Here is a 24,766-nt window from a genome sequence, read left to right as displayed (position 1 = left end):
ATATATTTGTGCCATTCTAACTTATTGGACCAGTTCAGCAGTGTAGCTAAAAAGAACAGACCAAATATCGGAACTATGACGTTGGCCTATCGAAAGCGCGCAATTTCACGAAATTTTAGTTCACGTCTAACTTTTCTCATCGGATTGTGCTTTTTTTTTTAATACCCACATCTGTAGGATCTTCCATAAAATGAAAGTTACCGTAACTCTGTATCGGGGATTACGTGGATATACCAATTGGAAATTCATTCCTTATTCGTTTCCTAATGTCAATAGTTTGATAAAAATCGATGTTTGTTTGAAGAAGAAAGTAGATAAAGATTATCGTCATTAAGATTAATTATTGAAGCATGAAAGAATACAATGTGCAGATACATTAATATCAACTTTGTGTAATACTCATATCTACAATTTACTTTTCATAGTACACCCTGTATAAAACGCGTAATGATCACCGGTTAGCTTGCTGTCACTAGTCGCAATCGACAACATTATAGAGAAGAGATCGTGATAACGTGTCGATTCGACAATTTTATTCCCAAGTATCGAGGTAGCCTCTCCTCGTTCATTTTTAACGTTAACGTTAGCTTGACGAGGGACGACGTGCACGATGATCCATCGACAGTGATAGCCGGCGCCACGACGACATGGCTACTGTCAAAGTAACGGAGCAAAAGGTTATTTTATGCGGCGAGTACGGAGTAGGCAAGACGTCTATATTTCGACGTTTCGCAAACAACACGTTCGTAGCCAGTAACGATCGTAAATCGACTCTAGGTCTTGACAACATTGACAAAGAGTACGTTGTCGAAGACAGACGAATACGTGTGAGTGTTCAATGTTGACTTGGTCAATCGTGTTTGTAAACTGAACAAGAGCGAATGCATGTGGTTGTGCTTACTTGCAAATTTTCTTCTCTTCTTCTACTTGAATCTGTTAAAAGAGAAGAAGAGATGAAAAGTATTAATTTTCCTGCTTTGTGTGCAGTACAATACATATGCTACCAAAGATAAACAGTGTAAAACACAAAGTAGATACATAATATTGTCCCTTTGGAGTAAACTTCTCTAACTTCATGCCCTTTATTTTCGTTAGTTGCAATTATGGGATACCGGTGGTATGGAAAGAGTAGCATCTGTTACATCGAGCTATTACAAGTTTGCGGAAGCTGCCATTCTTGTGTTTGCCCTGGATAACTCTACATCGTTTCATCTATTATCCCAACACTTGCTCGATATAGTTACGTATGCAGAAAATGCAAAAATATTTCTCTGTGGAAACAAGAGTGATTTGGAGAGTGTCGCACCACAAGTCACAGATGCAGAGATGGAACAATTTTGGTAATTATTCCAATAATTTTCTCTCTCTCTCTCTCTCTTTCTCGCAATTAATTTTGAACTTGCATTATAAATTTAACAAAACTTAAATCTAGCGAACAATGTCATAATCTCATTTCGGGAATATACAAGACATCCTGCAAAACTGGTGAGGGGGTAAACGAAATGTTTGAAGATATAGCGCAACATCTGGTCGAAGCTAATCGATCCCGAATGGAGCTTCACGAGATGGATAAGGATCGATTTAAGATTTCGTACATCGATGAAGCGGCTGATCCGTCGTGTTTGTGTTAATTTATTAAGACCACCACACGGCCCTTGTTCTTTTCTTTCTCCAAAAGTCATATTGTTACTCAATGGTAAAGAAAAAAAAAAAAAAACATGTGAAACTTTTTGTATCAAGCATTTATCGTAGATGACTTTCCTATGAGGGAAGGTCATTCACTAAGAATGGATGGTAAGGATTCCCGTGGAACTGATAGATATATAAACGGCAAGCTGCGATCCTACAGGACAGGTCGGGTCTAAAACACGGTAAAGATTTCCGAATAAAAATTTATTACGCATCGAGAAATGATCTTCTAAACTCGACCCTTGTTAATATAATTTATACGATATCACATTACATTTAATCAACGTACATATTGTATACTTAAGGTTGTAACAGCTACATCGTAACGAGGCACTAGTGTTGAGTCCATTTGATAGTCTTCAAGTCGATGCCATTTTCCACCATCTCCCACAACGGGCTGCAAAAGATCGAGCGAGTTAGGATCTGCGATCCATATTTTGGCATTGATTTGCGTCACACCAAACCGATCATCGCCGATAATAGATCTGTATGTATAGCGGCAAATAGAAAGTAAACACGATCTCAGAAACGTCCAGCGATCGAGTCGTTCCCTCCGTGAAAAATTTTCAATATCAAAGCCAAAGTGAGGCGTATGTAAATCTAGATAGTTTACATCGCACTTGAAATAAACGTTTGTATGATCGACGAAATTGTGTACCTCATGTCCCGTAGTCGTCTCACTTGCCGTATCGTGTTCTCCGCGGTGTAATCGACTTCTTCGAGTGTCGTGAACCGTCCAATGCCAAACCTGGTTGTATTTAGACCAAACGATGATTGACACACAGCGCGGAATTTGAGCTTTAACTATTCAATCGAATTACATACCTGATACTGGAATGAGCCAGATCTTCCGAAGCGCCAATTGCTCTTAACACATAGCTGGGTTCCAAGCTTGCGCTGGTGCATGCCGAACCGCTGCTCAATGCCACTTCCTTCAGCGCCATCAACAACGATTCGCCCTCGACGCACGCGAACGACAGATTTACACAGCCAGGGTACCAGGCCACGGGATCGCCGTTGCGTATAACTTGCGGTAAATTCGACGTTATCTTTTCGATCAGGCGATTCGCTAGCGTGCTGACGTGCCTGTGGTCGTACTGGAGGAAAAAACATTATATGCGCATTTTATCGTGTGAGATACATTGGTTGGCAGTTTTCGTTTCTTTTACATCCATCTCCGTCTGTGCCAGCTCACAAGCGGCACCGAGACCCACAGCTAGAGGCGCTGGCACAGTACCGCTTCTCATTCCCCTTTCTTGCCCTCCTCCACTTTGCAACGCCTCCACACGCACACGTGGTTTCCTCCTAACGTACAGCGCTCCGATTCCTTGTCAGACAACCGAAGCGAGGAAAGAAAGGACGAATTTTTATCTCAATAATTTTCTTCACTCTTAATATCTTTGCGACGGGAAATATTACCTTTCGGACCGTACACTTTGTGACCACTGATAGACATGAGATCGATATTCATGGAATTAACGTCGATTGGTACTTTGCCTATAGCCTGCGCTGCATCTGTGTGGAAGAAGACTTTCTTCTTTCTACGAGACACAAGATGCATCATGAGAAAATTGCGACAGTCACGGCATTAAATCTTGATACTCACCTGCAAATGGCGCCGATTTCTTTGACAGGCTGTTGGACACCAATTTCATTGTTCACCATCATCACAGAAACCAATGATGTGGATGGTTTAATAGCTTCTTCTAATTCATTGAGATCGATGAGACCGTTTGACTGGACAGAAATGTATGTTACATCGAATCCTTCAGCTTCCAAGGCTCTACACGAATCCAATACGCATTTGTGTTCCTAGATGTCACCAATTGAGAATTGTCGTATTTAATAAGGAATCAAGATCCTCTCAGTCAGATAGCAATTCTTTCGTACCGTCTGGGTCGTCACAATATGATTCTTCCTAGATTTGTAGAACCTAGCCACACCTTTTACAGCTATATTGTTGCATTCCGTTGCACCTGATGTAAATACCACTTCCTTTTGCTCAGCTCCTATCAGATCTGCAACTTGCTGTTGAAAAGCCACCCTTAGTAGTCTCCATATATTGCAAGATATGAGCGAAGAAATAATATACCTACTTGGCGAGCATGCTCAACCGCTTCCTCTGTCTCCCAGCCATACATGTGAGTTCTGGAATGTGGGTTACCGTGGTATACCGTAAAGTACGGCATCATCTTGTCCAAAACTCGGGGATCCTGTACATAACGATTCGATATCGTACACTTGCTCGCATTGATTGCATCATGTTTTCAACTTACCAGCGGAGTAGTGGCTTGAGCATCCAAATAAAGAGATCTACCTTCCATCCCCACACCCTTCTTGTACTCGTCGGTAATGGGAGCTGCGAAAGGCATGCACGATGAAATATTACGATATATCAAACGATTACTAATTGAAACTTACACTCATATTCGGTGATTTCCGATGACCGCTGGCCGCAAGTGTGCAAAGAACGTTTTGCGCGATGTAGCGCAAAAATCAAGCACCGCGTTGATCGAAACATCTTTTCGGAAAATTTTAATAACCGACGTATCTCGAGAACTCACATGCTTTACCCTTAGGCGAAAACAATATGCTGCGTAACAACATTAGGTTTGTTCTTTTACTGGCACGTATACCAGTTCTCCTCTCTCTTCCATCAATCTCAACAGTATATCTATCTCTTTTTAAACATTGTCAGCCAATGAAATAAGCCAATGAAATAAGCCGCATTTGAAGATGAACTTAAGACGGACTTTTAAATATAAAATCCGGCCTAAGATTGACCAATCAGAGCAAAGTTCATTAAATCCAACCATAGGCGCGTTCAGGGAGGACACTATTTAGCGCGTCTCTTCGAACGCACCCCAAATAGCAAGACTGCGTTCAGAAACTGAGGATAGATTGGTTTTTAATCGACCAATCATTATAAAGAAATCTTTTTCTCCTGATTGGTCAAATACAGTGTCACTCTAGTTCGATGTTTCCGAACGCAGCCCAGGTTGCGTTCAGGGTGTAGATGTCGTTGGTGCCAACGAGTGTGCACGAGTGTGCGTGCAATACGCGCAACGTTGTGACGGCTATGTTGACATTTAATTTATCACCGCGACGAATATACAAGTTTTACTCGAGGGATTCGAGGATCGGCGAGAGCTCTTCGTGAGAGAGGTGCGACACTTGCTGGATCCTCGTCTACGAGACACGCGAGTGTCTCACACTGACGCGTGGTGATGATGCGAGCTTTGTACGCGACAGGGCTTTGGCTCTGTGCACGACGCGCCATATTGGTTTGAGAGTATCGTCGTCCTAGGATCCGTGCGTATCGCTTTTGAAATATCGCGAATGAACCCAGTGTGACATTGCGCTTCGACGATGGAAGAAACCAAGATTATCTATCACATGGACGACGAGGAAACGCCGTATCTGGTGAAGCTTAACATATCGCCAGAAAGAGTGACCCTGGCCGATTTCAAGAACGTTTTAAATCGGCCGAATTACAAGTATTTCTTCAAGTCCATGGACGATGATTTCGGGTAAGAGAAGATTCACTCTGTGCTTCTATTGCCAACACACAATGATGAGTACGCGATGGATAGATACTGACGTGACGTCGCGACGTACGAGTCATTGCCCCGACGATTTCGTTTCTTACGATCGCGATCTACGACGAATCCTCTTCAGCCTGATCATTTATCTAGCTAGCATATTTCTCTCGTATTGCGACCCAGCCGCGCATTCCTTGTGTCCCCCTCGTCTTTGAACAATTCTTCTTCCCCTGGATAACGGTCGAAGAGGGTCGTTAAAAATTCAATCGTATACAATCGCAGTTTTCTAGTCAGCGCAATTCTTAGACAAGCTGTAATCTCAATAATACGCTGTAACATGAACTACTAAACAAAAACTTTTTTCGTACCAGTGTGGTAAAAGAAGAAATTATAGATGACGATGCTCACTTGCCATGTTTCAATGGTCGAGTTGTGTCTTGGGTAAGTACAAATATATATTTACAAATGTTTTCTTCAATGCCTCAACTGTTGCGATAAAATCATGACAAATAGTTTAACTTTTAACTTGTAAGAATAATTTCCTTTGATCGGTCGGCTATGTGTAATCATCAAGGATAATTTCCATTAAACTCAATCTATTATTCCTAACGTTTGGCTGATCGAATGTTTGATCACATATCGCACATATTTATTAACAATATATATTTTGTGACAGTTGGTATCAGCCGAAGGTAGCAATGTCTCGGATGGTGCGTCCCAATGTACAGACTCTATGGCGCACAGTGAAGTTAAGCACGACCGTGTGGATCATGTAACACCTGGACATGGCAACAGAGGGACAGCACCACTTTCGCACGACGACACATTGACAGAGACAGAGAGTATTATCAGTAGTCGGCAGGGGCACCACTTGCACAAAAGTTCGAGACATCACTCGGAAAAATATGAAAAATACAATAAATACAACGGTAAGCTTTAGAACAATCCATCCGAAGCATATGATATGTTTTTTCCTATAACATTTCATGACATCTTGCAGGACTTCGTATAAATGGTCATTCCAAGCATCGCTCGGGCCACGGGTATGAAACTGCTTCCATTCTGAGCTCGGATTTAGAAACTACAACGTTTTTGGAGTCCGACGACGACGCGAGTAGTCGTATCACATCAACGACAGGCCGGCACACCAATATGAGCAGCACAGTCGATAGGGGTACTCTGGGTAAGAAAGAAATGATCGAACTGAGAGAGGATATCGCACGAAGGTTTCTTGCCAAAGAAAAAGCAGAGGACAATGTGGACGATTTTTCTCGTTTCATTTCCAACGCATAATGCCGAGTCTGCCTATTTTCTCCCACAGATCGACGTCGACCGCAAAGAAGACGGCGGCATAGATTACCACCCATGTCCCGAACATCGTCATTTAGTAGTATTACCGACAGTACAATGTCTTTAAATATTATAACTGTTTCGCTGAACATGGACACTGTTAATTTCCTTGGTATTAGCATCGTCGGTCAAAGTAACAAAGGTGGAGATGGGGGAATATATGTCGGTTCGATAATGAAAGGGTTAGTATGCTCTCCGACTTATTTGCAACGAAAACGAGCTTTTGTTGCTTGTCCTCTAACAACATGTATATATTATGTGTCTGTATATATACATCGCATTTGGGCGTCCGTACATCAGATATGTGCCGGTTGTATCTAATAAGATCAGACTATTGTACTCTGTACTATAAATCACGTGGGAACAGAGCAAATAGAATTCGCGTTTGGCGAACGTAAAAATTTGTGGCATACCATGCCTAATTGTACATAGCCTACGGATAAGTATGCTTATACAACTGTCCATGCTGTCCACATGTTGTAACAATTTCTACTGTTTGTGAAACTTGCTCGAAACAGGGGAGCGGTTGCTCTAGACGGTAGAATTGAACCTGGTGACATGATTCTTCAAGTCAATGACATTAATTTCGAAAATATGTCCAACGACGAAGCGGTGAGAGTGTTGCGTGAAGTAGTACAGAAGCCAGGGTAAGCGTCACGACTCTAGTTCCTCTCTTTCCGTAGCCACGTATGAAATTACACTCTTTCTTTCTGTGTTATCCTCTTTTTTTTTTTTTCTTTTAGACCAATAAAGCTCGTTGTTGCGAAATGTTGGGATCCGAATCCGAAAGGTTACTTTACGATACCTCGTACAGAACCGGTACGTCCTATAGATCCTGGTGCATGGGTGGCGCACACAGCCGCCATACGTGGCGAAGGCTTCCCGCCTCGCCCACCGAGTGCCACTACGTTAACTTCGACATCGAGCAGTCTCGCGAGCACACTACCAGATACCGAACGTAAGTAGCAATTGTTGTCGTCACTACGTGGCACCAGTTCTTCCTCTGTGTCACTCGCTATACAGTGTTTCTTAATTAACGCCCGCTTTACACCTGCTATTCCTCGTGAAAAGTCGGAATGTACCGTGTCGAGACACGTTTCAGTAATTTACGAGCGATTCGAAGCTTTCCTGTCCTTCGAACGGCCGAGCGGACGGACCTACTGCGAGTTTGCTGAAAGTAAATAATCTTTTCCGACAAAACGTTCAATTTCTTTTCACGACGAATTCTACTCTGCGTAATTAATGGACGTTAATTGAGAAATAGCCGGTGTGTATGAAATCTGCGAAAAACCGGAGGTTCGTGTGTTGTCCACCAGGCCCGTTGGAAGAGCTTCATCTGACCGTCAACACCGACATGCCGACGGTGGTACGAGCAATGGCTCGATCTGACTCGGGATTAGAGATACGCGATCGTATGTGGCTTAAAATAACCATTCCGAATGCATTTATTGGCGCGGAGGTTGTGGACTGGCTGAATACTCACGTAGAAGGATTTATCGATCGCCGCGACGCCAGGAAATACGCGTCGCTCATGCTGAAGGCTGGCTTTATTCGACACACAGTGAACAAGATAACATTTTCCGAACAATGTTATTACATATTTGGTGATTTGTGCTCAGCCATGAGTAGCATGAAATTAGATTGTGATACGGTCGGTCCTCTGCCGCCGCCGAATGCTTGGGACATGCCTTACTCGGGAACGTACGCACCGCACTCGGCGACAGGTTACAGCCCTATGCCGTTCAATTTTACAAACGAGCCCACCGTCTACGGTTACCATCGAGAAGAGAGCGTGCACAGCGGTTCGGGTAAGATACGTATCTTTCATTACGCAAAGTAGACGGTGCAATATTCTCTCACGCGTGCGTTTCTCCGCCGATCGATAGGTGGCAGTAGCGCTGGTAGCGAACGCATTTGCAAGGAACCCATTCACGATTTAAAGTCGTGTTCTTCGGCTTCGGAATCGGAGCTGCATAACCCGTCGTCGATGCCCACATCGATGCCGAGCAAAAATTCCGGCAACGGTAACGGATCGAACGGAAAGAGATCCAACGGCAGTCGCAGTCGTTCCAGTGGTTCCGAGCAGTCTGTTCAAACGGGAACAGGGTCGGGAAATCAGCAGAATCAGCAAGACTTATCTGGTAGTAGACAGTCATTTCGCATTGCGATGGGAAATCCTTGTGAATTCTTTGTCGATGTTATGTAGATTTCAATGTTGTAAATAGAGGAGCTCTAGATACATCGTACAGTGCAGGATCGACTTGATTGTGAATGAATACTTTGCGAGCGCAAATTCATCTCTTTCTTGTGCACGATTGGAACTGACTGTACCGAATTTCTCTCTCTCTCTCTGTCCGATATGTCGCTTTTATTTTTCCAAACGTCGTCCTATAATCGTAAATCGCGACGAGATCTGTTGAGCAATTTACGCGAGCTTGCTCTCTGTATAGTTTTACTCATGCTCCAAGTATTTATTCGCTGTTCGATCTAGCAGATTTGAAACTCTCGAGAGATTTCATTCACCNTTTTTTTTTTTTTTTTTTTTTTTTTATATCATTCCGACTGTGCATCCTGCATAACGATACGAGTTGCATTTGTCAAGGCTATTTTGGTTACCTCAAAGTATCTTGCATGTACACGGAGCAGTGTATATACTAATATGATTCGGAAATGTTGCAATTTTTGAAGGAAGATCCAACGAAACCCGAGTAAACTCGAGTAATAAAAAATAGTAGTCTCCGACACAACTTATTATACAACACTTGTTTGTGCTGTTAAGAAATATCTTTGAGATACACACACAGTATAAATAAAATTTCATCTCAGCGAGGGGGTCCTCAGCTGTAGATAAGCGGAATAATTTTTAGCAAATCGTTCCAACGGGTCGTAACGATCTAATACCTTTATCGTTTATCGCGCGTTGTCTTCCCGCATGTTAATATTATTCGTTTCATTCAGTTCAATACTTCACACGCAGTTGACACTCGGAAGAGTTGTCTCTTTACTATAATTTTATCATTACGTACATGGCAGAACACACGATTAAATTGCACGCTTCACTGCAACCATGTAATAATAACCACATGTGGTAATTTTTATTTAATATTTACTTCAAAGCAGCACGCGCACTACACGTAGAGCACAAGAATGAACATGTAAATAACACGTTTTCATCTCGATGAATGATTGAACATCGAGATGTCTCTGCAATTATTTCTCTACAGAATGCATGTAGTTTATATCTGTATGGGAAAGTACGTATATTTATTAATATTTTTTTAATTGGTTGCATTTTAGGATTGTCTGCGACAATGGGGCAGCTATTTCTTTAAAAGATTCGAGAGGATATTATTTCTATATATTCGACGAAATTCATTTATTTTGATTTCAAGTGATCGCGCGATGTCTTGAGAAACATTTATCCGAGAAAACACTCGTATAGACCAGAGGTGGTTCGTTCAATTGTTAGTTCGTTGGAAACTTTCAATTATCTACGCGTGATGCACTCTTCTATACACCACATACCTAAATGAGAAGCTATTCTCGAAAATCGAAGAGACTCCTCACGATAATTATGTTATGCGACATTGTATTTGAATTCATTGAAATGTACATACATGCAAATTATGCTCATACTACACACGTGCCATTATTATCAGTGTTAGAAAGACGTACAAGATTTAATTTATATAGATGTGCTTGCAGAGGTGTACGCATTTCTTATAGATTATATTCATTGTCATATTTTTTATAACTAGTAATACGATTTTCATGTGTATGTTTCATTTAACATTCTAAACATTACGTTCCACTCCGTCGAAATGCGTTCTTCTTCTTCTACCTACGTCTTGCCATTGCGTTGTCGTCGACTTGATTTACTGCATTTTGCTACGAAAAGATGTTTCTTTTTTTCCATTGACGCGATGGTATGACAGAAAGGTTATTCTTAGTTTTATAACGTTAATATGTACCATTTCTACCAGAGGAACTTTGGACACGTTGAAACCGCCTTTCTTTTCTCCAAATCAACGACGAAAGGCAATGTTTCCTTTCGACACGCGCACACATACATAAACGAAAATAAAAACGCACACATCTATGTGGTTATTTGTACAAACTAGGAAAGTAAATGATCTGCAATGCGTTCAATGTTCCACTGTATATACCAATGTTCCAATATACGCTTGGTATTTCGAGACGTCAGCTGCCAAATATAACTTTGTGAATATATTGATGTGTATGTATGCGCATCAATCTCTTCGATCGATTGGAAATGAACGAGAAGAGCATCGATTACACTGTAACGTTTCATTCATGTTCTTTGGCAGTGATGTTTCGTCGAATCGCGTCTCATTTTGTACTATGTTACTCGTTACGAAGCTGTATTTGAAGGATGAATGTCGTGCAATTTTCCCAATTGACTAAACGTTTGTTGCGTTTCAGATGAAAGAAAAAATGTATCGTTTTCATTTATAAGCTTATAATTATAGTACAATTTGACATATGATTGGTTTGTAAAAATATATCTTTTCTTTATGGGAGATTGTGCATAAAGAATGTTAAACTTTGAGTTACGCTCTCAACTATATAATATTTATATAAACGCAAATATACACAAGTGACTTCATACGATGACATCAACAATTATACTTGATAATGTGAAAGTTAGCTTACAAGCAGGTCGTGCAATATATCTGAAAAGTCTGAAATCTTTTTCTGTTTATCGGAAATTAATTCAACATCCCGCGAAAGGGGGAAAAACGTCATATTATTTAATAGATTGTATTCGATTTCTCGCGTTACTTCCTATCTGCTCTTTCTATGTTCTGAGATTGAAGATAAAAAATGTTTTAAAAAGTTTATCGCTCGCATGTACATTGCACCACCCTAGATACGTAACCGAGTGATTTTTGTGCCTTGTGCTGCGCTGACGTTGATGATGCAGCAGGGCGTCATATGCACGAGGAGAGTCACACGCAAACTAGCGATTTGGACAACAATAGCAGAGACGAAATCTGTGAGTGTATTTTTATTACGACACGCGCGTTATACACATCGCTCGCGCATACACTTTCGCTTTTGATTCGTGTTAAATGAGATCGATATCATTGTACATACCGAACTAAAGATAATTCCACATGTTGGTACGTATACAATTAGAAAAATACTTATCTACCTAATTAATTAATTACTTAATAAGCTGGATACACACTTGGCATGACGAACATATGTACTATATGGTTTCAATTTGGAATGCCTTTTGCATACCAATTGTACATACATCCAGCTTACAACAAATGTATATTGAACGATATGCGCGTGTATATATGTGTACGTATGTACGGTAGAACCATGTAAGACTTCTCTCGGGACGGGGGAGTAGAAGACAGAGTGTATATTGAGGTTCTCCCTCCACAGTAGCGAAGTTATCGCAAATGTTCAGACGATGCAAGCACACATGATATACATATGACTGAGCTATGTGCGTAGCTCGACTGTTTAGCAATATGGAGGGAAAACGAGGGATTGTATGGAGGTTCTCTGTGCATACGTACGTATATAACTTATGTGTGTAACCTGTAGTGTTTGCGCGATCTTTGTGAGCGATACTTGGTTTACATTGCACTGGCATATGAAATGATTTGTTTTTTCTTTTTTATAGACGAAGAAGACATTTTGGAATACCAGTTTCTACATAAGTGAGGATCTTTGTTAACGTATACGTAACATAACGAACGAATGGTCAAGGTATATTTCCATTGACTTTATTAGTTGGATGGAAGTAGCACACGCGAAACATATATTTATATATTTAATAGGCCAATTTTGATAAAATATCATAGAAAGTAAAAAATTAAGACTCTCGTGATTATGATTTATAACGGCTATACATAATAAAATTAAAGACCATAGAGGTTGTCGTGGTAATTAAAGTTTATTTAAGAATGTTGACATAACCCACATTATATTTTCCGACTGTTGAAAGGATATTCACATTTGTTTATATATAAAAAGAAAAGAGAGATAACGATTCGACATTAGAAGACAGGCCAACACGTACAATTAAAGATGCAAGGGCAAGTAGACGGAAATGAGATAGTAAACAAATGAGAATTATATTTAATAAGAAGGCGCAGAGATGAAAAATATAGTCACCCGTTGTATCGATCGGTTTTCAGATTTTATGTACCTCTTTGGTTGTTTTTCTCCCAAGTTTGGTTCCAACAGATCAAAATATATTATCTATGATATAATACGTAAATAAATTGTAAAAAAATATACTATATACGTGTGATTGGTAAAAGCGTGTCCTCCTTATATAAATTGTCGTACGACGACACAAGCAACAGGAAAAATTCTGTTTTTCAAATGTCTGTAAGCATTGTCAGAAATAGCGGGGGGTCTGTGTTGACGAGACGCTGTATTTTCACAACGAGGATAAAATATTGTCGTATTACAGTAGCGTGTGGAATAAAATTCGAGACGAGATGAAATAACGTAAAAAGAAAAAAACGACAGACGCGGTTCGGGAGATTGCTATATGTATTTCAAAATGATACAATGTGTGTGTGTGTGCGTATATGTGTGTGTACACAGTACAAGAACGTACATATCGTCTATTATATACATTACACGGGAGAGCGCGAAAAATCTGTTTTAAATAAGAAGAAGCGTACGTGAGAGATGCGTTATAACGTTTCATCAGAAATGTAACATCATGTTGTGTCGATAAATCGGCTACCATACCGAGCATTTGCTCAGGGGATTCATGGGAGAACCAGGAGGACAATTGAACACCTGAGCAAAGTCTTTTGAATTGGAGAGCGTGCCGATCACGCGAAACTTACCGGGCGAGTGTACGGCTGTTTTCAATTTATTTCTAGTTGCTTCGGGACGCATCGAGCCGCACCAGACTTGAGCAAAATTCAAGAAGAATAATTGTTTGCCCGTCGCACTAATTCCAGGCAGAGTCTCGTCTTCCTCTTGGTTAGCGCGCAACCACCTCTCGTATGCCTACGAATGCAAGTTTTTCCGTTTCTTTCAAGAACGAAGAAGGATGCGGTGAAGAAATTTTACCGTAAACGCCTGCTTGATACCGCCGTTATCGGCGATGTTTTCGCCTTGCGTATTTACGCCATCTATCTGCATCCCGACTTCCGTCACGGTATAACGAGCGTATTGATCTGAAGGAACAGAGAAGACGGAATATAGTAATTGTTCGATCGATACACACACTGATCGCGCGTTGAGAATCGAGTTAGGACCGATGAGGACGTACCGATGAGACATTGCGCACGCCGATGAAAGCTATTTATAGCTTCGTCCTTCCACCATCTGTGGAGGTTGCCATTCTTATCGAACAGTCTACCTTTATCGTCAAATCCATGAGTGATCTCGTGTCCGATCACGACGCCAATTCCGCCGTAATTTAAGCTTCGTGGAAAGAATCTGTGATAAAAGGGAGGTTGTAGTATGCCCGCTGGAAACACTAAAGCGGGCAGAATTCAAGATTAGAGACGATGGATGAGAACGCCGATCTCTAGAATGAAGAATTCAACTGACTTATCTGATTTTTGTTGCGACTATAATACGCGTTCACGACCGCTGGAGCGGTATTCCACAAAGTTTTGTTGACAGTGTTGCCGAGACGATCTTGTTCGAGTCTGGTCAAGTGTTTCAAGATATTTAGAGTGTTTTCGAAATATTTGTCTGGTCGAATGATAACCTGCGTGCGTGCGTTACTTTCAGTAAGCAGAGTTAACACACATGATACACAGAATAATCTGCGTGTGTCTTACATCTTTGTAACGTTCGTTCAGTAGATGTGGCTGCAGGATAAAATCTGGATAGCCGATCCTCAGCGACATAGCGTTTACCTTTTCAGTCGCCAAGCGTTTCGTCTCGCCATCGATCCAATTGGTTTTATCGAATAATTCCCTGAACGATCGCTGTATCTCACGGGTCATTGACAATGTCTGTCTCGATGAACAGATTTGTAATAGATACAACATTTATTTTACAAGTAGTTACGCGCGTCCTCTCTATCATTTTTCAAATTTTTACCGATCACTCACGTCATTTTTGCTGTTTTCGTCGAAATACTTCTTCACAAACATCGAGCCGACTGCCATACCCATGTTGGAATTCACTTGGGTGACACAATTCTTCCATCTCGATGGTGCTTGCTCTCTGCCGAACAAAATGTAGTAAAACTTTTGTTTCACCGCCTGGAAACGATCGTCCAGATTGTTCACTCGGTGTCGCACAAATCTCCATAACAGATAATTCGCCACTGTTCTGCGAAACGAATAATTTGCGTGATTTACGAAATCGAAAGATAAGCAGATAAGTAATGACAAGAAGTGCGTACCTAGGTCGTGTTTTCGAAAGTAGGACAACCAGATCCTGAATGTACTGCAACGCAAAGACTACAACCGGTTCGGACAAGTTGACCGGTCTGGCCAGAACGATGGACAAATAACGACGCCAATCAATTTGCGGCACTAACATCCTCAGCTCGCCAATACTCATTCGTTGATAAAGCTCGGAAAAGTTTCGTCTCTCGTCGGGTGACGACGTAATCTGCGAAATGCGATCCATCAACTATTCCGCACGATCGAACAGAACACACACGTACCGTTGCGAGCTGCGTCTCGAATTCGATTAGTTGTCCGGCCTGTACGGTCGCGTTATCTAAGGATGCGCCGAGTAAAGTCGCAATCTTGATCAAATATTCCTTGTAGGCCTCTAAATATACCGTATTGGATCGTTGAAGGAAATAATCTCTCGTGGGAAGACCGAGCGACGTTTGGTCAAACTGGTAACAGGAGGAAGAAAAAGCCGTTGGAATTTCTAAGCCGCCGAGGAAGATCCAACGAACGAAATATTTACCTGTATTACGTACTTGTCGCTGTTTTTAATATCTGGACCCACCCATTCTGAGATCAATACGTCGTTATTGTACAGTCGAAGTTGCGCGGTCAAAAGAAGCCAGTCGAATTTGTCTGAATTCCAATCCGGCCTCAGTATCGGCCAACCGCCGAGTTGGTCCAATAGTTGAATAAGCGGTCGTTCCATACGCCGTTCCAAGATCTCTAGTCGCATTCGTTGCGCGTTAAGAGATTCGCGTCAAACCGATTCGATCCACGCTAACTACTTACCGTAGTTCATGCAACTTCCGAACAGATTCTTCGCCTTTACAATAGCGTCATCGGCGCTTAATTGAGCCGTGTGCGGCGGCTCCTCTAGCAGCTCCCTTAATACGGAATCCAACGATTCTCGAAGCATTTCGAAAGTGTCGTAACCGGCCTTATCCTTTGGAATAGGATTACGTTTCGCCCAGTTACCGCAAGCATATCGATAAAAATCCTGACACGGGTCTGCACTCTTATCCATATATCTCAGCATTATCCGAGCTACGGCGAAAATGGATGCAATAAAGAGAGAGGGGAATATAAGACGCGCCTACCTCGGGCCTCTCTGATACTCCTGGCATTTCCCTCGTCTCTCCAGAATGTACGAAGATAGGGAATCTGATCGACAGCCACCGATAACCATGTGCTGTTGATAAACGGAATACCGTCCTTTTGCCGAGTCGACTTCTTCTTCCTCGATTCTCGTCCATCGTTTGTTCCCGTCGTGCCACCGTCGTACCTGTCGAACGACTCTTCTCTTTCTATCGGCCAAATTTATCGCGATGATCATACGGAGATCAGCAACAATGAGTCTAAGATGGTAGAACACTCACTCGGAATAATAATCCTTGCTTCCACCACTGCTTTCATAGGTATCGTCAATTTCCGGATGGTAATCGTCTAAAAAATTGTCCATCTCTTCGTCGAGATCCTGCGCATCATCGCTGCCGTCCTCCACCTGCGTCGAGGATGCAATAAGAATTACCGATAGGAGATTATATTCTCACACACCTTTACTTTATCGATGAAGTAGTTGACGCTCCGATCCGAAAAGAACTTTCTCGCCGTATCATTTTCTTCGCGATCTAATTCTTTCCTCGAAGAAGCGGAGTCTGCTAATTTGCCGTTATTTAAATGGCCGTGTGATATGGTTCGATCGTCCTTCGAGACGCGAGATCCGATCCTCGCGCGGCTTTCCTGAAAAGGATCGTGTCGTTTTCTTGCTGCTCGCGTGTCAAAGTTCGTTTGATTCGAGGAGGAAGGAGAAAAGAAAGGAAGTCGGGTGTTTGTCTAATTAGCATCATCGAATCACTTTGAATTAGCTCGGAAATTAAGTACCCCATCGGTGTTTCTCTTGCGTCGTGATCGGCGAAGCGGCGGGTACGCGTCGGGAACGTAACTCGTTTTCATATCGAAGAGTAAAATCCGATCCTCTCCGGCAGCGGGCGGCACATCGTTGCGACCGGTAGCTGAGTGATATTTTAATACAGTAGATTAATTTATCTCTTTTTCTTATAGCCGATTCTCATCGTTTCCTTTCCCTCCGCGTTAATATAATACTTGTGCCGCAACTCTAAATCGCGGCGAGAAACTCACTCGACCAAGAAATGTCCATCTTTCGCTCCTTCTGCCTTCTGTGCATTCCATGTGATATCCGCGACTCCGAAATTCCAAGGTTCGTACCTTGAAATCGCGACAGAACGATGAAGACTACAGTAATCGGCAGCAACACGGCCGGTATCAAGAGCATCAGTTTAACACGCCGCGTTTCGCCCGTACACCATCTGCATTTTGACGGAAGATTCGTTCGAGAAGCAAGAAAATTGAAATACGAAACAAGACAAACAACGGGACGCACTTGAGTCTACCGGTTTCCTGGTTAATCGCCAGTCTGCACGACGGGCACGGTCCACCACTGAAGAAATTGTCGTCGTCATCGTCATCGTCGTCGAATCGATTCGAGCTGCCGCCACTCTGCATTTTCTCTGAGAACAATCGCCAGCAGAAATCGGTGGTAGCAAAGGTGCGCTCATTAAGCGCGGATAATTGTTCGCGTTAGGCCGATTTTGCGGAACGAGCTATCTTTTTCGTCCTTTCTCGTACCGAGAGCACCGAGTGTGTCGCACGCTACGCGCGAGTGAATCGACGATATTTGTACGGGGGAGCAATTTGAATACATATAAGGTCGACCACCAATCGTGTAACAAAGACGCACACGGATGCGAGACACCATTTATTCCGCGCGTCGTCAATCGACCCTAATAACTTGCAGTTATCGTTCAATAACACAATGTATTTCACATTCCACCCTATATCGCGTTCATCTCTCGATCATCCCTCTCTGCTCATCCGATTTAGCCTGGTGCGTCGCGCACGTGTATAAGAAAATATCGATACGAGCATACATCGCTCGCACTCACTCTCGGCGTTATAGTTGTCTTTGATAAGGTAATCGTCATAGCTGGGTAAGATGTTCCAACGAAATCTATTGTAATCGTTTGCGCTCATCTTCCATGGGACGCGGCCTTCGTCGTTAAAATGACGTGTCATGCGATCTTCTCGAATGACATGATGGTGTTCAAGCGAGTTTCGTTCCTTCAAAAGCTAGACGGACGTTTTTACCATCGATATTATCTGTAACATTATATTTACACATATCGTTCGAGTATTCTTGCTATTCCGATGGATATGAAAATTATGCGGCTTCAATAAGCGCTTGCATCGAAAATCGCTCCACAAACTCGCGTGGTTAAGCCTGAGACGTTTATACGCTGATATTAAATGTCAAGCGCGCTTATTTGTTATTAACACATTACATGCGGTATATTTCGCCGCGGACTTACGCGTGTAGCGGGCGTTTTTTCGTGAATTTCGCGGGAGTTTGCTATTCAGTAAAATATTCAATTAAACCAAGCAACTCGACAAACTAAACTTCTAAAAAGAAACAATGGAAATCATTGCCTAGCAACACAAACACCGTATACATTTATAATGCCCATCGTATTTATACGATACCCGCTCTCTAGCACAAATCTACTAAATACGTACTTTTACGTGACCCGCGCTCTAATGATAGACTGCAAAAAACGTAAAAGTACGTTTCCCGCATGCAATGTGTTAAATTGTGACTGATTGAATCGATCGATTTCATCGAGACGGCTCGATCGACAACCATCGATTGTGTCCACATGACGTCGAACGCGTTATTATGCGCCTAATCAAGAGAAAATACTTGCCTCGTTGTATACTTTTTATTTAATAACTTCAAACACACATCGTTAGGATGAGAAAAAAGGCATCTGCAATATACAGACGTTGTAAAGAAAATATAGTACATGTATAAAAATGTTCTCTTTTAAATGGCCACGATTGGATTTTATTACAACTAAGACTTACAATTATTCAATTAAATTATACAATTGAAGTTGACACTGTGGAATTATCATGGCGAGTTTCATTTACACAATTCTGCCGACCGAGAGCAAAATAAGACGGTCCTAGGCATAATATTACCGAGCCACCTAAACATTCCTCTCCGGAATATAAAACGGCATACTGAAATTCATATAAACGAATCAAACACACTTCAATATCTTGATTTTGTATAATTTCACGATAGGCAATAGCGATAGCATTGGTTACTCGATATATATGTCTCGTATGAATCTATTTTACAATAATTTCATTACCATTCATTATGAAATGTTGGCTATGAGACATATCTGGCTGATAACACGTACGCTATTGATTGACATTACCTGTCCCTTTGTGACCGCTCGTAACGGTACGCTAAGCCGGATAAATAAGCGATTATTGGATGCCTTGTACACGCTGCAGGGGATCAACGGGTTTCTATGTTGAAAGCGAAAGTTACAATTTAACACGCCCGATCTCAATTCGTACGGTTCCTCAATGATCCAATGAATATCTTGCGTTATCATGAAATCGGTCAGTAATGCTGAATGGATCGTACCTTCTACCTATCATAAGGGACACATCAAATAGGATCAAATAAGTAGTAAATTTTCAATGATATCTTCATTCATTGCGTACCACTAAGATAGTGTTCGTCTCTTGATCTTTTTTAAACACAAAAGAAGCGTTTTTTCTGCCGCTGATTCTGCATCTCTGTCCTATTGTCAATTTGTGAATGCCATTATGTTTGCCTACTGTCAGTCCGCTGTCCAAATCTATATAGTCACCAGGCTTGTCATTTATGTACTGTCATTGTACAAGCATTGTTGTTATTAGATCACAATTAGAATCAACGCATATAAACATACATGGATCAACACATTACCTCCGAAATAAAATGCTCAAACTGACGTTTTCCCACAAAGCAGATGCCCATACTCTCTTTCTTCTGTACCACCCGGTATAAGCCTGCTTCCTTGGCTATAGTCTTTACGTAACTTTTTAGATAATTTCCAAGAGGAAACATGCAACGTCTTAAAGTTTGTTGCGGCACTTGATTCAGGAATAATGTTTGATCCTTATCTCTATCTTGTGCTTGCAACAAGTGTACACCTGTATGCATTTACATTTATTACAATTGAGTTAAATATGTACAAACTGCTGCATAGATTTCAATGTGACTTGCCAGAATCTGCTTTATAGTCTTCCAGATATGGTCCAAAGCTTGTTTTGACATAATGACCAGTGGCAATAGCATCGGCTTGAAGTTTATTGCGTGCAAAATGAAAAAATTTATCAAACTTTATATTCTTGTTACAAAGAACATCTGGATTCGGCGTGTATCCAGTCTGATACTTTTCCACAAGATCGCTAAAAGAGAGTTAAACAACATGCTCTATTTATCATGTAGAAAAAAGAAGAGAAAGACGTACCTAAAAACTTCATTCCAGTACTCTTTTACAAAGTCAACTTGTACAAGAGGAATTTTTAGTTTGTCACAAACCCACTGAGCATCGATATAATCTTTCTCAATTGTACATTTTCCTGTTTCATCTCTAATATCCCAATTTTTCATAAATGCTCCAGTAACGTTAAATCCTGAAATGGATAGAAAAAATGTACTCCCAAAAATATATAACGACATATGATAAACTCTTGTTTTTTCTTCAAATTTTACCTTTACTTTTCAGCAAAAAGGCTGTCACAGCGCTGTCGACACCACCAGATATCCCCACAATAATATTCCTGAACATCTTGGTACGACCAAGAGACTCTTCTTATTTCCCTCTTTCAAAATCTAATTTCCCTCAAGTATGATAATTCTATAAAATGATTGTGCGAACATATATGTTTTGAACTGTGTCGCACATGTTGCGTTAAAAGCCTGTGTGCGATCGGCGTAAACATGAAATCATTGGTAAAATACACGCAAAGCAAATGTGTAATCACCCTTTATATATTTGTCTCTGATTGAAACGCCTTCTAACATGAGAATTACAAAGTTACTGAAAACGACTTAAGTATTTTTCTTTGCTCCAGGTACTTTTCGAATCTCTTATATAATGTGTGTAGAATATATATATATGTATGTAGAATAAAGTGCAAAAGTGCACTTTTCCTTTATAAGCTGAATATATCTAGACGAAGCGTTTGTCTTTATTTGAGGGAAAATTCATACCTTGACAGAAAAGTAGCAGTCAATTAGAACTCGCGCTGGTAGTTTATTTACTGCTTACTTGCGAGTTCTGATTGGCTGTTGCTTTTCTGTCAAGGTGTAAATTCTCCCTGAGCGTCGCACATAGAAAAGGATGCGTTCTCTCTCACTCGTGGTCAACGCACGGACGTGAGAGAACACGCGTCCTCTTTCTACATTCACTCCTTAATACTCAGTCCAGGTATATTATGTGCGCTAGGATCTCTACAATATAGGGTGTGTTCTAGGGAACGCTATTTTACGCTACCGAAAAATCTCCTCGAACGCACCCATAGAGTCTGGACAATGTGAGTAGATTTTTCATTGGCTTCGGACTACTTGAAAATAAAACAGCGAAGCCAATTAATGAAATTTCTCTTTTAGGCACCACTAATACGTGGAGAAATACGAATTTGAGAAAGAGAAATAAATGTGAATTTTGTGAAAACAGTATTAATTTATCAGTAAGTGTAAAGTATTACATTAAAAATGTATGTGATATGTAACTTTTATTAAATATTATTAAAAAATGAATCATTATACTATTTAACAATAAAATGTCTCATCCTAGTTTTACTATAAGTTACTATGTCGTTTTATAACCAGAGGTACAGCCGCGTAGGGGAGCGCGGCTGACAGCGAGAAGAGGGAGACCACATAAAGCAGAACAAGAACCGAAACAAAATTAAGAACTTATTTCAGTTTTATTTCTATAATTAATAACAGTTTATTTCTGTATTATGTTTACGATAGTTTATTTTTTATATTAAGGCTACAAAAGTTTATTTTTATATTATGAGTTTAGTTTTATATAATTCTACGTCCGATAAGTAAAAAATATCGAAAAGTTTTAGTTTAATGGCATGCTAGTAAAACGAATGACTACAAGGGCGAACTATAAGACGCGCGTGCGAAGTCGCATAGAAAAGAAGAAAAAAGTTATTTTTGAAACCACCAATAAAATCAATAAACGAAAAGCGGAAGTTATTTTTCAAACAGAAACCGGAATTAGATGGAAGAAAAAGGGACTTCCGGTAGGCGGCATCGCGGACCCCGGCTGACATAAAAGCAAGGTTAAATTATCCTAACGACTGGCCACCAGTCAAATAGAGAGCGAGGTTAGATTGGTCCGACTGGTGCCAGCCGAACTGAAAGTAAGAAATGCGCGTGCGCAAAAGACCCACGTGGGTGAAAGGCAATTGGCCAGAACCAGAAACGAGCGAGAGTATTGGAGAAGGGGCGACTGCGATTGGCTAAGGCCAACGACGAATCAGCGAGTATAGCGGAAAGTAGGCGATGTTCGAAATTGTAGAAGAAGCAAGTGCGGTTGTTCTACGCGGACGCTGGAGGCGGGAGGACGCAAAAGGCGAGAAGCCCGGAAGTGCGTTGACGAATGAGAAGAGGGATCCTCGAGAATTTGCTGCCCAAGGGAAAAGCTGGGAGGACGGCCTGGTGCAACCTATTAGCGGAGGCCCAGGAGACGTGGGAGAACGACCGATCGTCGCGGCGATGGTAAGTGGTTCATAAAGGTGCCAAAGTTCTTCTCCGCGTAATTTTCCCTTTTTTCGGAAACCCCGCGTCGGAAACCTGAGACGTCGCACGCGTGAGAAACGCGGATCGCGACGTAAGTATACCAAAGCCGAAAAATTTCGTCCGGAAGCGAAATCGTTGTTGGCAGGATCAAAGGGGCGGCCAACAAGCTAAACAGATCCATACTGCGCAGTCTTGTTGAGCGCGCCCGATCTTGTCGGGACTTATTTGCGGTAAGAGCCCTACGTCGCAATAGAGCGACATAGAGAGAACACGAATGACGCCGCATTATATCATTTTGTTATCGGCGTACTTGTTCGCAGAACTATTTCGTCTCTCGAAGTGTTGTTAGGTGGTTCTGCACTCTTGCATTATTCAGATAGTATTCTTCCGCTATTTTACTCTATTATCGTTTAGCCTCGTGGTATTATACCCATTACATATATATATATATATATATATGTATATTTATTTATTCCGTATTTCCTAAGTTAATCATTATCAAGCCGTTTTCTTTATTTCCTTTATACTATTTTGTATTTCTTAGTTTTGCTTTATGCTCTTATAGTATTTATAATCCGTATTTTTGTCAATCCCGTTATCATTAGACGCTTTGATATTTTTTATTTTAATAAATAGAGTTCATCATATTTGTTTTTAAAGAATACGTGTTTTATTTTTTTGGCGCTTTCCTGCCTTCATACTGAGTGCCCGAAGCGGGCGTCCCGTGACTCGAGCATCTCTTCGGAGACGACGCGCTGTCGAGAAGGGAATCCCCCCGCGCACACATTACTATACGGCACATCTGGGGAGACTTGGCCGGTACAGCTTCCTAGGCCAAGAGTTTGAGCGGAACTCGAAAAACACCCTGGCGACCGTGTATGGGTAGCGGGATCCGTGGAGAAGTCAACCTCTAGATGTTCTGTGCGGCTCGTACGGTTTAACATCGACTTTATCTACTTGTTTAGTGACACTCGGTCACAGTTTCTCTACTTCATAATGCAATATTTGTTTTTTTCTTTTATACTTATTTATTCTTTTTGTTATTTTAATGCTACAGATTTCAAACATAATATATATTTTATTTTCACTGATTAACAGAATAAATATGGAAAATGAACGCAATTGTCTATATGCGATATCTTTTCACTCATGGTGTAAGTTATAAACTACCGTCCTACAGTAAATGATCATTTTGCTTTCAAATCAAACATTGTCCAGACTTTATATCATAGGGATTTTAAGAGAGCGTGAACGCGCCATCTCTGGATTCTCCATGCAAATATCCTCCAAAGCAATGTGTGTTCAACAATCAATGTCAGCTACAACGCGATCGTGGATGAAACAGATGAGAAAAAAATTATTCACATCGCTCAAGTGTCGTTTACGCGTGTATGTTATTATAACGCTCATCAATTCCGGTTGATTTGGTGGATTAATAAATTTAAGAGTTGTAAAACTGATCATTACTAACCAATCATCACGACGACTTACGAGTTCTTGAAGCCTTGTTGTTGGCAACAAATGGTTGGTTCTTAAATTTAATCGATTGTTTAGCTTAACCGAAATTAGCGGTATATTATTCACACGCTTACCCCCGATTCCATCAACTTCGATTAACCTAACCGATTAACTCAATAGAATTGACCAATCGAATTGTCCAATTAGCTAACCGATTCGTATGATTGGTCAATTCCGTTGAATTAATCGGTCGATTAGATTAACCGAAATTGATAGAATCGGGGGGTTAGTCTGTTACAAAACAAGGTCGCAATTGAACAAACGTGAGCCTAGAGATGGCGTACTTATCCACAACTCTTTTGCAACAAAATAATATATGTTACATACCGAACCGATAGCTGCTGGTGAACGTGTCATAAGTAATACAGTTCCAAGTATTCTCAAGTCTCATGTTCGATCTTCATGTTTGAACATTTATTACAAGCGATGAATAAACAGGTAACTTTAATCAACAGACACGAATATCCAAAAAAAGACGGCAAGAAAATGAGAGAAGCAAATGCCGATCAACGATATTTGATGGAAGCTACCAAATTTTCTATTCGTTTACAATCAACTCAACCCGCTTTACCGCGTGAGAAGTTATTTTTTATTTAGATGAGGCAAGGAAT

At 41.1% G+C, this 24,766-nt stretch overlaps 5 protein-coding genes across 18 annotated transcripts; 2 read left to right on the top strand and 3 right to left on the bottom strand.

Annotated features, from left to right (window-relative positions):
* Nucleotides 1-120: 120 nt before the first annotated feature.
* LOC106743687 (ras-related protein Rab-6.2) lies at nt 121-1,655 on the top strand. Its single transcript, XM_014617777.1, has 3 exons — nt 121-827; nt 1,096-1,340; nt 1,433-1,655. The coding sequence occupies exons 1-3, from the start codon at nt 648-650 to the stop codon at nt 1,629-1,631; spliced, it is 624 nt and encodes a 207-aa protein (XP_014473263.1). The 5' UTR covers nt 121-647; the 3' UTR covers nt 1,632-1,655.
* Nucleotides 1,656-1,666: 11 nt separating this feature from the next.
* On the bottom strand, nt 1,667-4,210 carry LOC106743686 (cysteine desulfurase, mitochondrial). Its single transcript, XM_014617775.1, has 11 exons — nt 4,111-4,210; nt 3,966-4,048; nt 3,786-3,902; nt 3,580-3,717; nt 3,296-3,501; nt 3,109-3,230; nt 2,859-3,016; nt 2,515-2,786; nt 2,348-2,437; nt 1,979-2,086; nt 1,667-1,861 (listed from the first exon to the last, which is right to left on the bottom strand). Exons 1-10 carry the CDS (start codon nt 4,208-4,210, stop codon nt 2,023-2,025), a joined length of 1,350 nt encoding a protein of 449 aa, XP_014473261.1. The 3' UTR covers nt 1,667-1,861; nt 1,979-2,022.
* Nucleotides 4,211-4,724: 514 nt separating this feature from the next.
* Nucleotides 4,725-12,329, top strand: LOC106743681 (segment polarity protein dishevelled homolog DVL-3). Of its 3 annotated transcripts, XM_014617762.1 has the most exons (11): nt 4,725-5,219; nt 5,603-5,672; nt 5,908-6,160; nt 6,232-6,414; nt 6,553-6,763; nt 7,100-7,228; nt 7,325-7,539; nt 7,898-8,389; nt 8,468-8,722; nt 11,527-11,598; nt 12,244-12,329. In XM_014617762.1, exons 1-11 carry the CDS (start codon nt 5,059-5,061, stop codon nt 12,282-12,284), a joined length of 2,082 nt encoding a protein of 693 aa, XP_014473248.1. In that variant the 5' UTR covers nt 4,725-5,058; the 3' UTR covers nt 12,285-12,329. The 3 variants fall into 3 exon arrangements, with proteins under 3 accessions (XP_014473248.1, XP_014473247.1, XP_014473249.1); XM_014617761.1 differs by lacking the exon at nt 12,244-12,329 and having other exon boundaries at nt 11,527-11,689; XM_014617763.1 differs by lacking the exons at nt 11,527-11,598; nt 12,244-12,329 and adding an exon at nt 9,879-11,122.
* On the bottom strand, nt 9,132-18,126 carry LOC106743679 (endothelin-converting enzyme 1-like). Of its 10 annotated transcripts, none has more exons than XM_014617753.1 (18): nt 17,917-18,126; nt 17,355-17,481; nt 17,093-17,280; nt 16,835-16,965; nt 16,508-16,693; nt 16,330-16,454; nt 16,051-16,235; nt 15,743-15,997; nt 15,474-15,676; nt 15,220-15,399; nt 14,953-15,164; nt 14,657-14,879; nt 14,381-14,557; nt 14,145-14,307; nt 13,861-14,070; nt 13,659-13,765; nt 13,430-13,595; nt 9,132-11,562 (listed from the first exon to the last, which is right to left on the bottom strand). In XM_014617753.1, the coding sequence occupies exons 1-18, from the start codon at nt 18,044-18,046 to the stop codon at nt 11,552-11,554; spliced, it is 2,979 nt and encodes a 992-aa protein (XP_014473239.1). In that variant the 5' UTR covers nt 18,047-18,126; the 3' UTR covers nt 9,132-11,551. The 10 variants fall into 10 exon arrangements, with proteins under 10 accessions (XP_014473239.1, XP_014473237.1, XP_014473238.1 ...); XM_014617751.1 differs by having other exon boundaries at nt 9,132-10,469; XM_014617752.1 differs by lacking the exon at nt 9,132-11,562 and adding an exon at nt 12,739-12,824.
* Nucleotides 18,127-18,732: 606 nt separating this feature from the next.
* Nucleotides 18,733-20,976, bottom strand: LOC106743682 (mitochondrial tRNA-specific 2-thiouridylase 1). 3 transcript variants are annotated; one of them, XM_014617766.1, is made up of 9 exons: nt 20,861-20,974; nt 20,589-20,733; nt 20,344-20,509; nt 20,097-20,281; nt 19,797-20,023; nt 19,550-19,717; nt 19,255-19,476; nt 18,893-19,051; nt 18,733-18,795 (listed from the first exon to the last, which is right to left on the bottom strand). In XM_014617766.1, the coding sequence occupies exons 2-8, from the start codon at nt 20,662-20,664 to the stop codon at nt 18,908-18,910; spliced, it is 1,188 nt and encodes a 395-aa protein (XP_014473252.1). In that variant the 5' UTR covers nt 20,665-20,733; nt 20,861-20,974; the 3' UTR covers nt 18,733-18,795; nt 18,893-18,907. The 3 variants fall into 3 exon arrangements, with proteins under 3 accessions (XP_014473252.1, XP_014473250.1, XP_014473251.1); XM_014617764.1 differs by having other exon boundaries at nt 20,589-20,976; XM_014617765.1 differs by lacking the exon at nt 18,733-18,795 and having other exon boundaries at nt 18,845-19,051; nt 20,589-20,976.
* Between the last annotated feature and the right edge of the window lie 3,790 nt (nt 20,977-24,766).

The sequence above is a fragment of the Dinoponera quadriceps genome, unplaced genomic scaffold, assembly GCF_001313825.1.
Source record: "Dinoponera quadriceps isolate SergipeBrazil2010 unplaced genomic scaffold, ASM131382v1 scaffold1040, whole genome shotgun sequence".
In the NCBI taxonomy this organism is placed as follows: domain Eukaryota; kingdom Metazoa; phylum Arthropoda; class Insecta; order Hymenoptera; family Formicidae; genus Dinoponera; species Dinoponera quadriceps.
The sequence above is the reverse complement of the archived record's forward strand: the minus strand, read 5'-3'. Positions and strand labels throughout refer to the sequence as shown.

Bases quoted from the DNA above. Each gene is read 5' to 3' on its own strand.
- LOC106743687 (XM_014617777.1), top strand. From the start codon at position 648: ATGGCTACTGTCAAAGTAACGGAGCAAAAGGTTATTTTATGCGGCGAG. The intron at 828-1,095 runs GTGAGTGTTCAA...TATTTTCGTTAG, and splicing joins TCGAAGACAGACGAATACGT to TTGCAATTATGGGATACCGG. The intron at 1,341-1,432 runs GTAATTATTCCA...ACTTAAATCTAG, and splicing joins GCAGAGATGGAACAATTTTG to CGAACAATGTCATAATCTCA.
- LOC106743686 (XM_014617775.1), bottom strand. From the start codon at position 4,210: ATGTTTCGATCAACGCGGTGCTTGATTTTTGCGCTACATCGCGCAAAA. The intron at 3,903-3,965 runs GTAAGTTGAAAA...CGTTATGTACAG, and splicing joins CTCAAGCCACTACTCCGCTG to GATCCCCGAGTTTTGGACAA. The intron at 3,502-3,579 runs GTACGAAAGAAT...GGTGACATCTAG, and splicing joins ATATTGTGACGACCCAGACG to GAACACAAATGCGTATTGGA.
- LOC106743681 (XM_014617761.1), top strand. From the start codon at position 5,059: ATGGAAGAAACCAAGATTATCTATCACATGGACGACGAGGAAACGCCG. The intron at 6,415-6,552 runs GTAAGAAAGAAA...TTTCTCCCACAG, and splicing joins AGTCGATAGGGGTACTCTGG to ATCGACGTCGACCGCAAAGA. The intron at 6,764-7,099 runs GTTAGTATGCTC...TGCTCGAAACAG, and splicing joins GTCGGTTCGATAATGAAAGG to GGGAGCGGTTGCTCTAGACG.
- LOC106743679 (XM_014617749.1), bottom strand. From the start codon at position 18,046: ATGACACGTCATTTTAACGACGAAGGCCGCGTCCCATGGAAGATGAGC. The intron at 14,880-14,952 runs GTACGCACTTCT...TTCGTTTCGCAG, and splicing joins CTTTCGAAAACACGACCTAG to AACAGTGGCGAATTATCTGT. The intron at 14,071-14,144 runs GTCAGTTGAATT...TGCCCGCTTTAG, and splicing joins TCGCAACAAAAATCAGATAA to TGTTTCCAGCGGGCATACTA.
- LOC106743682 (XM_014617764.1), bottom strand. From the start codon at position 20,664: ATGTTCAGGAATATTATTGTGGGGATATCTGGTGGTGTCGACAGCGCT. The intron at 20,510-20,588 runs GTAAAATTTGAA...TATCCATTTCAG, and splicing joins CTTTTTGCTGAAAAGTAAAG to GATTTAACGTTACTGGAGCA. The intron at 19,052-19,254 runs GTAATGTCAATC...TATGAATTTCAG, and splicing joins GAGCGGTCACAAAGGGACAG to TATGCCGTTTTATATTCCGG.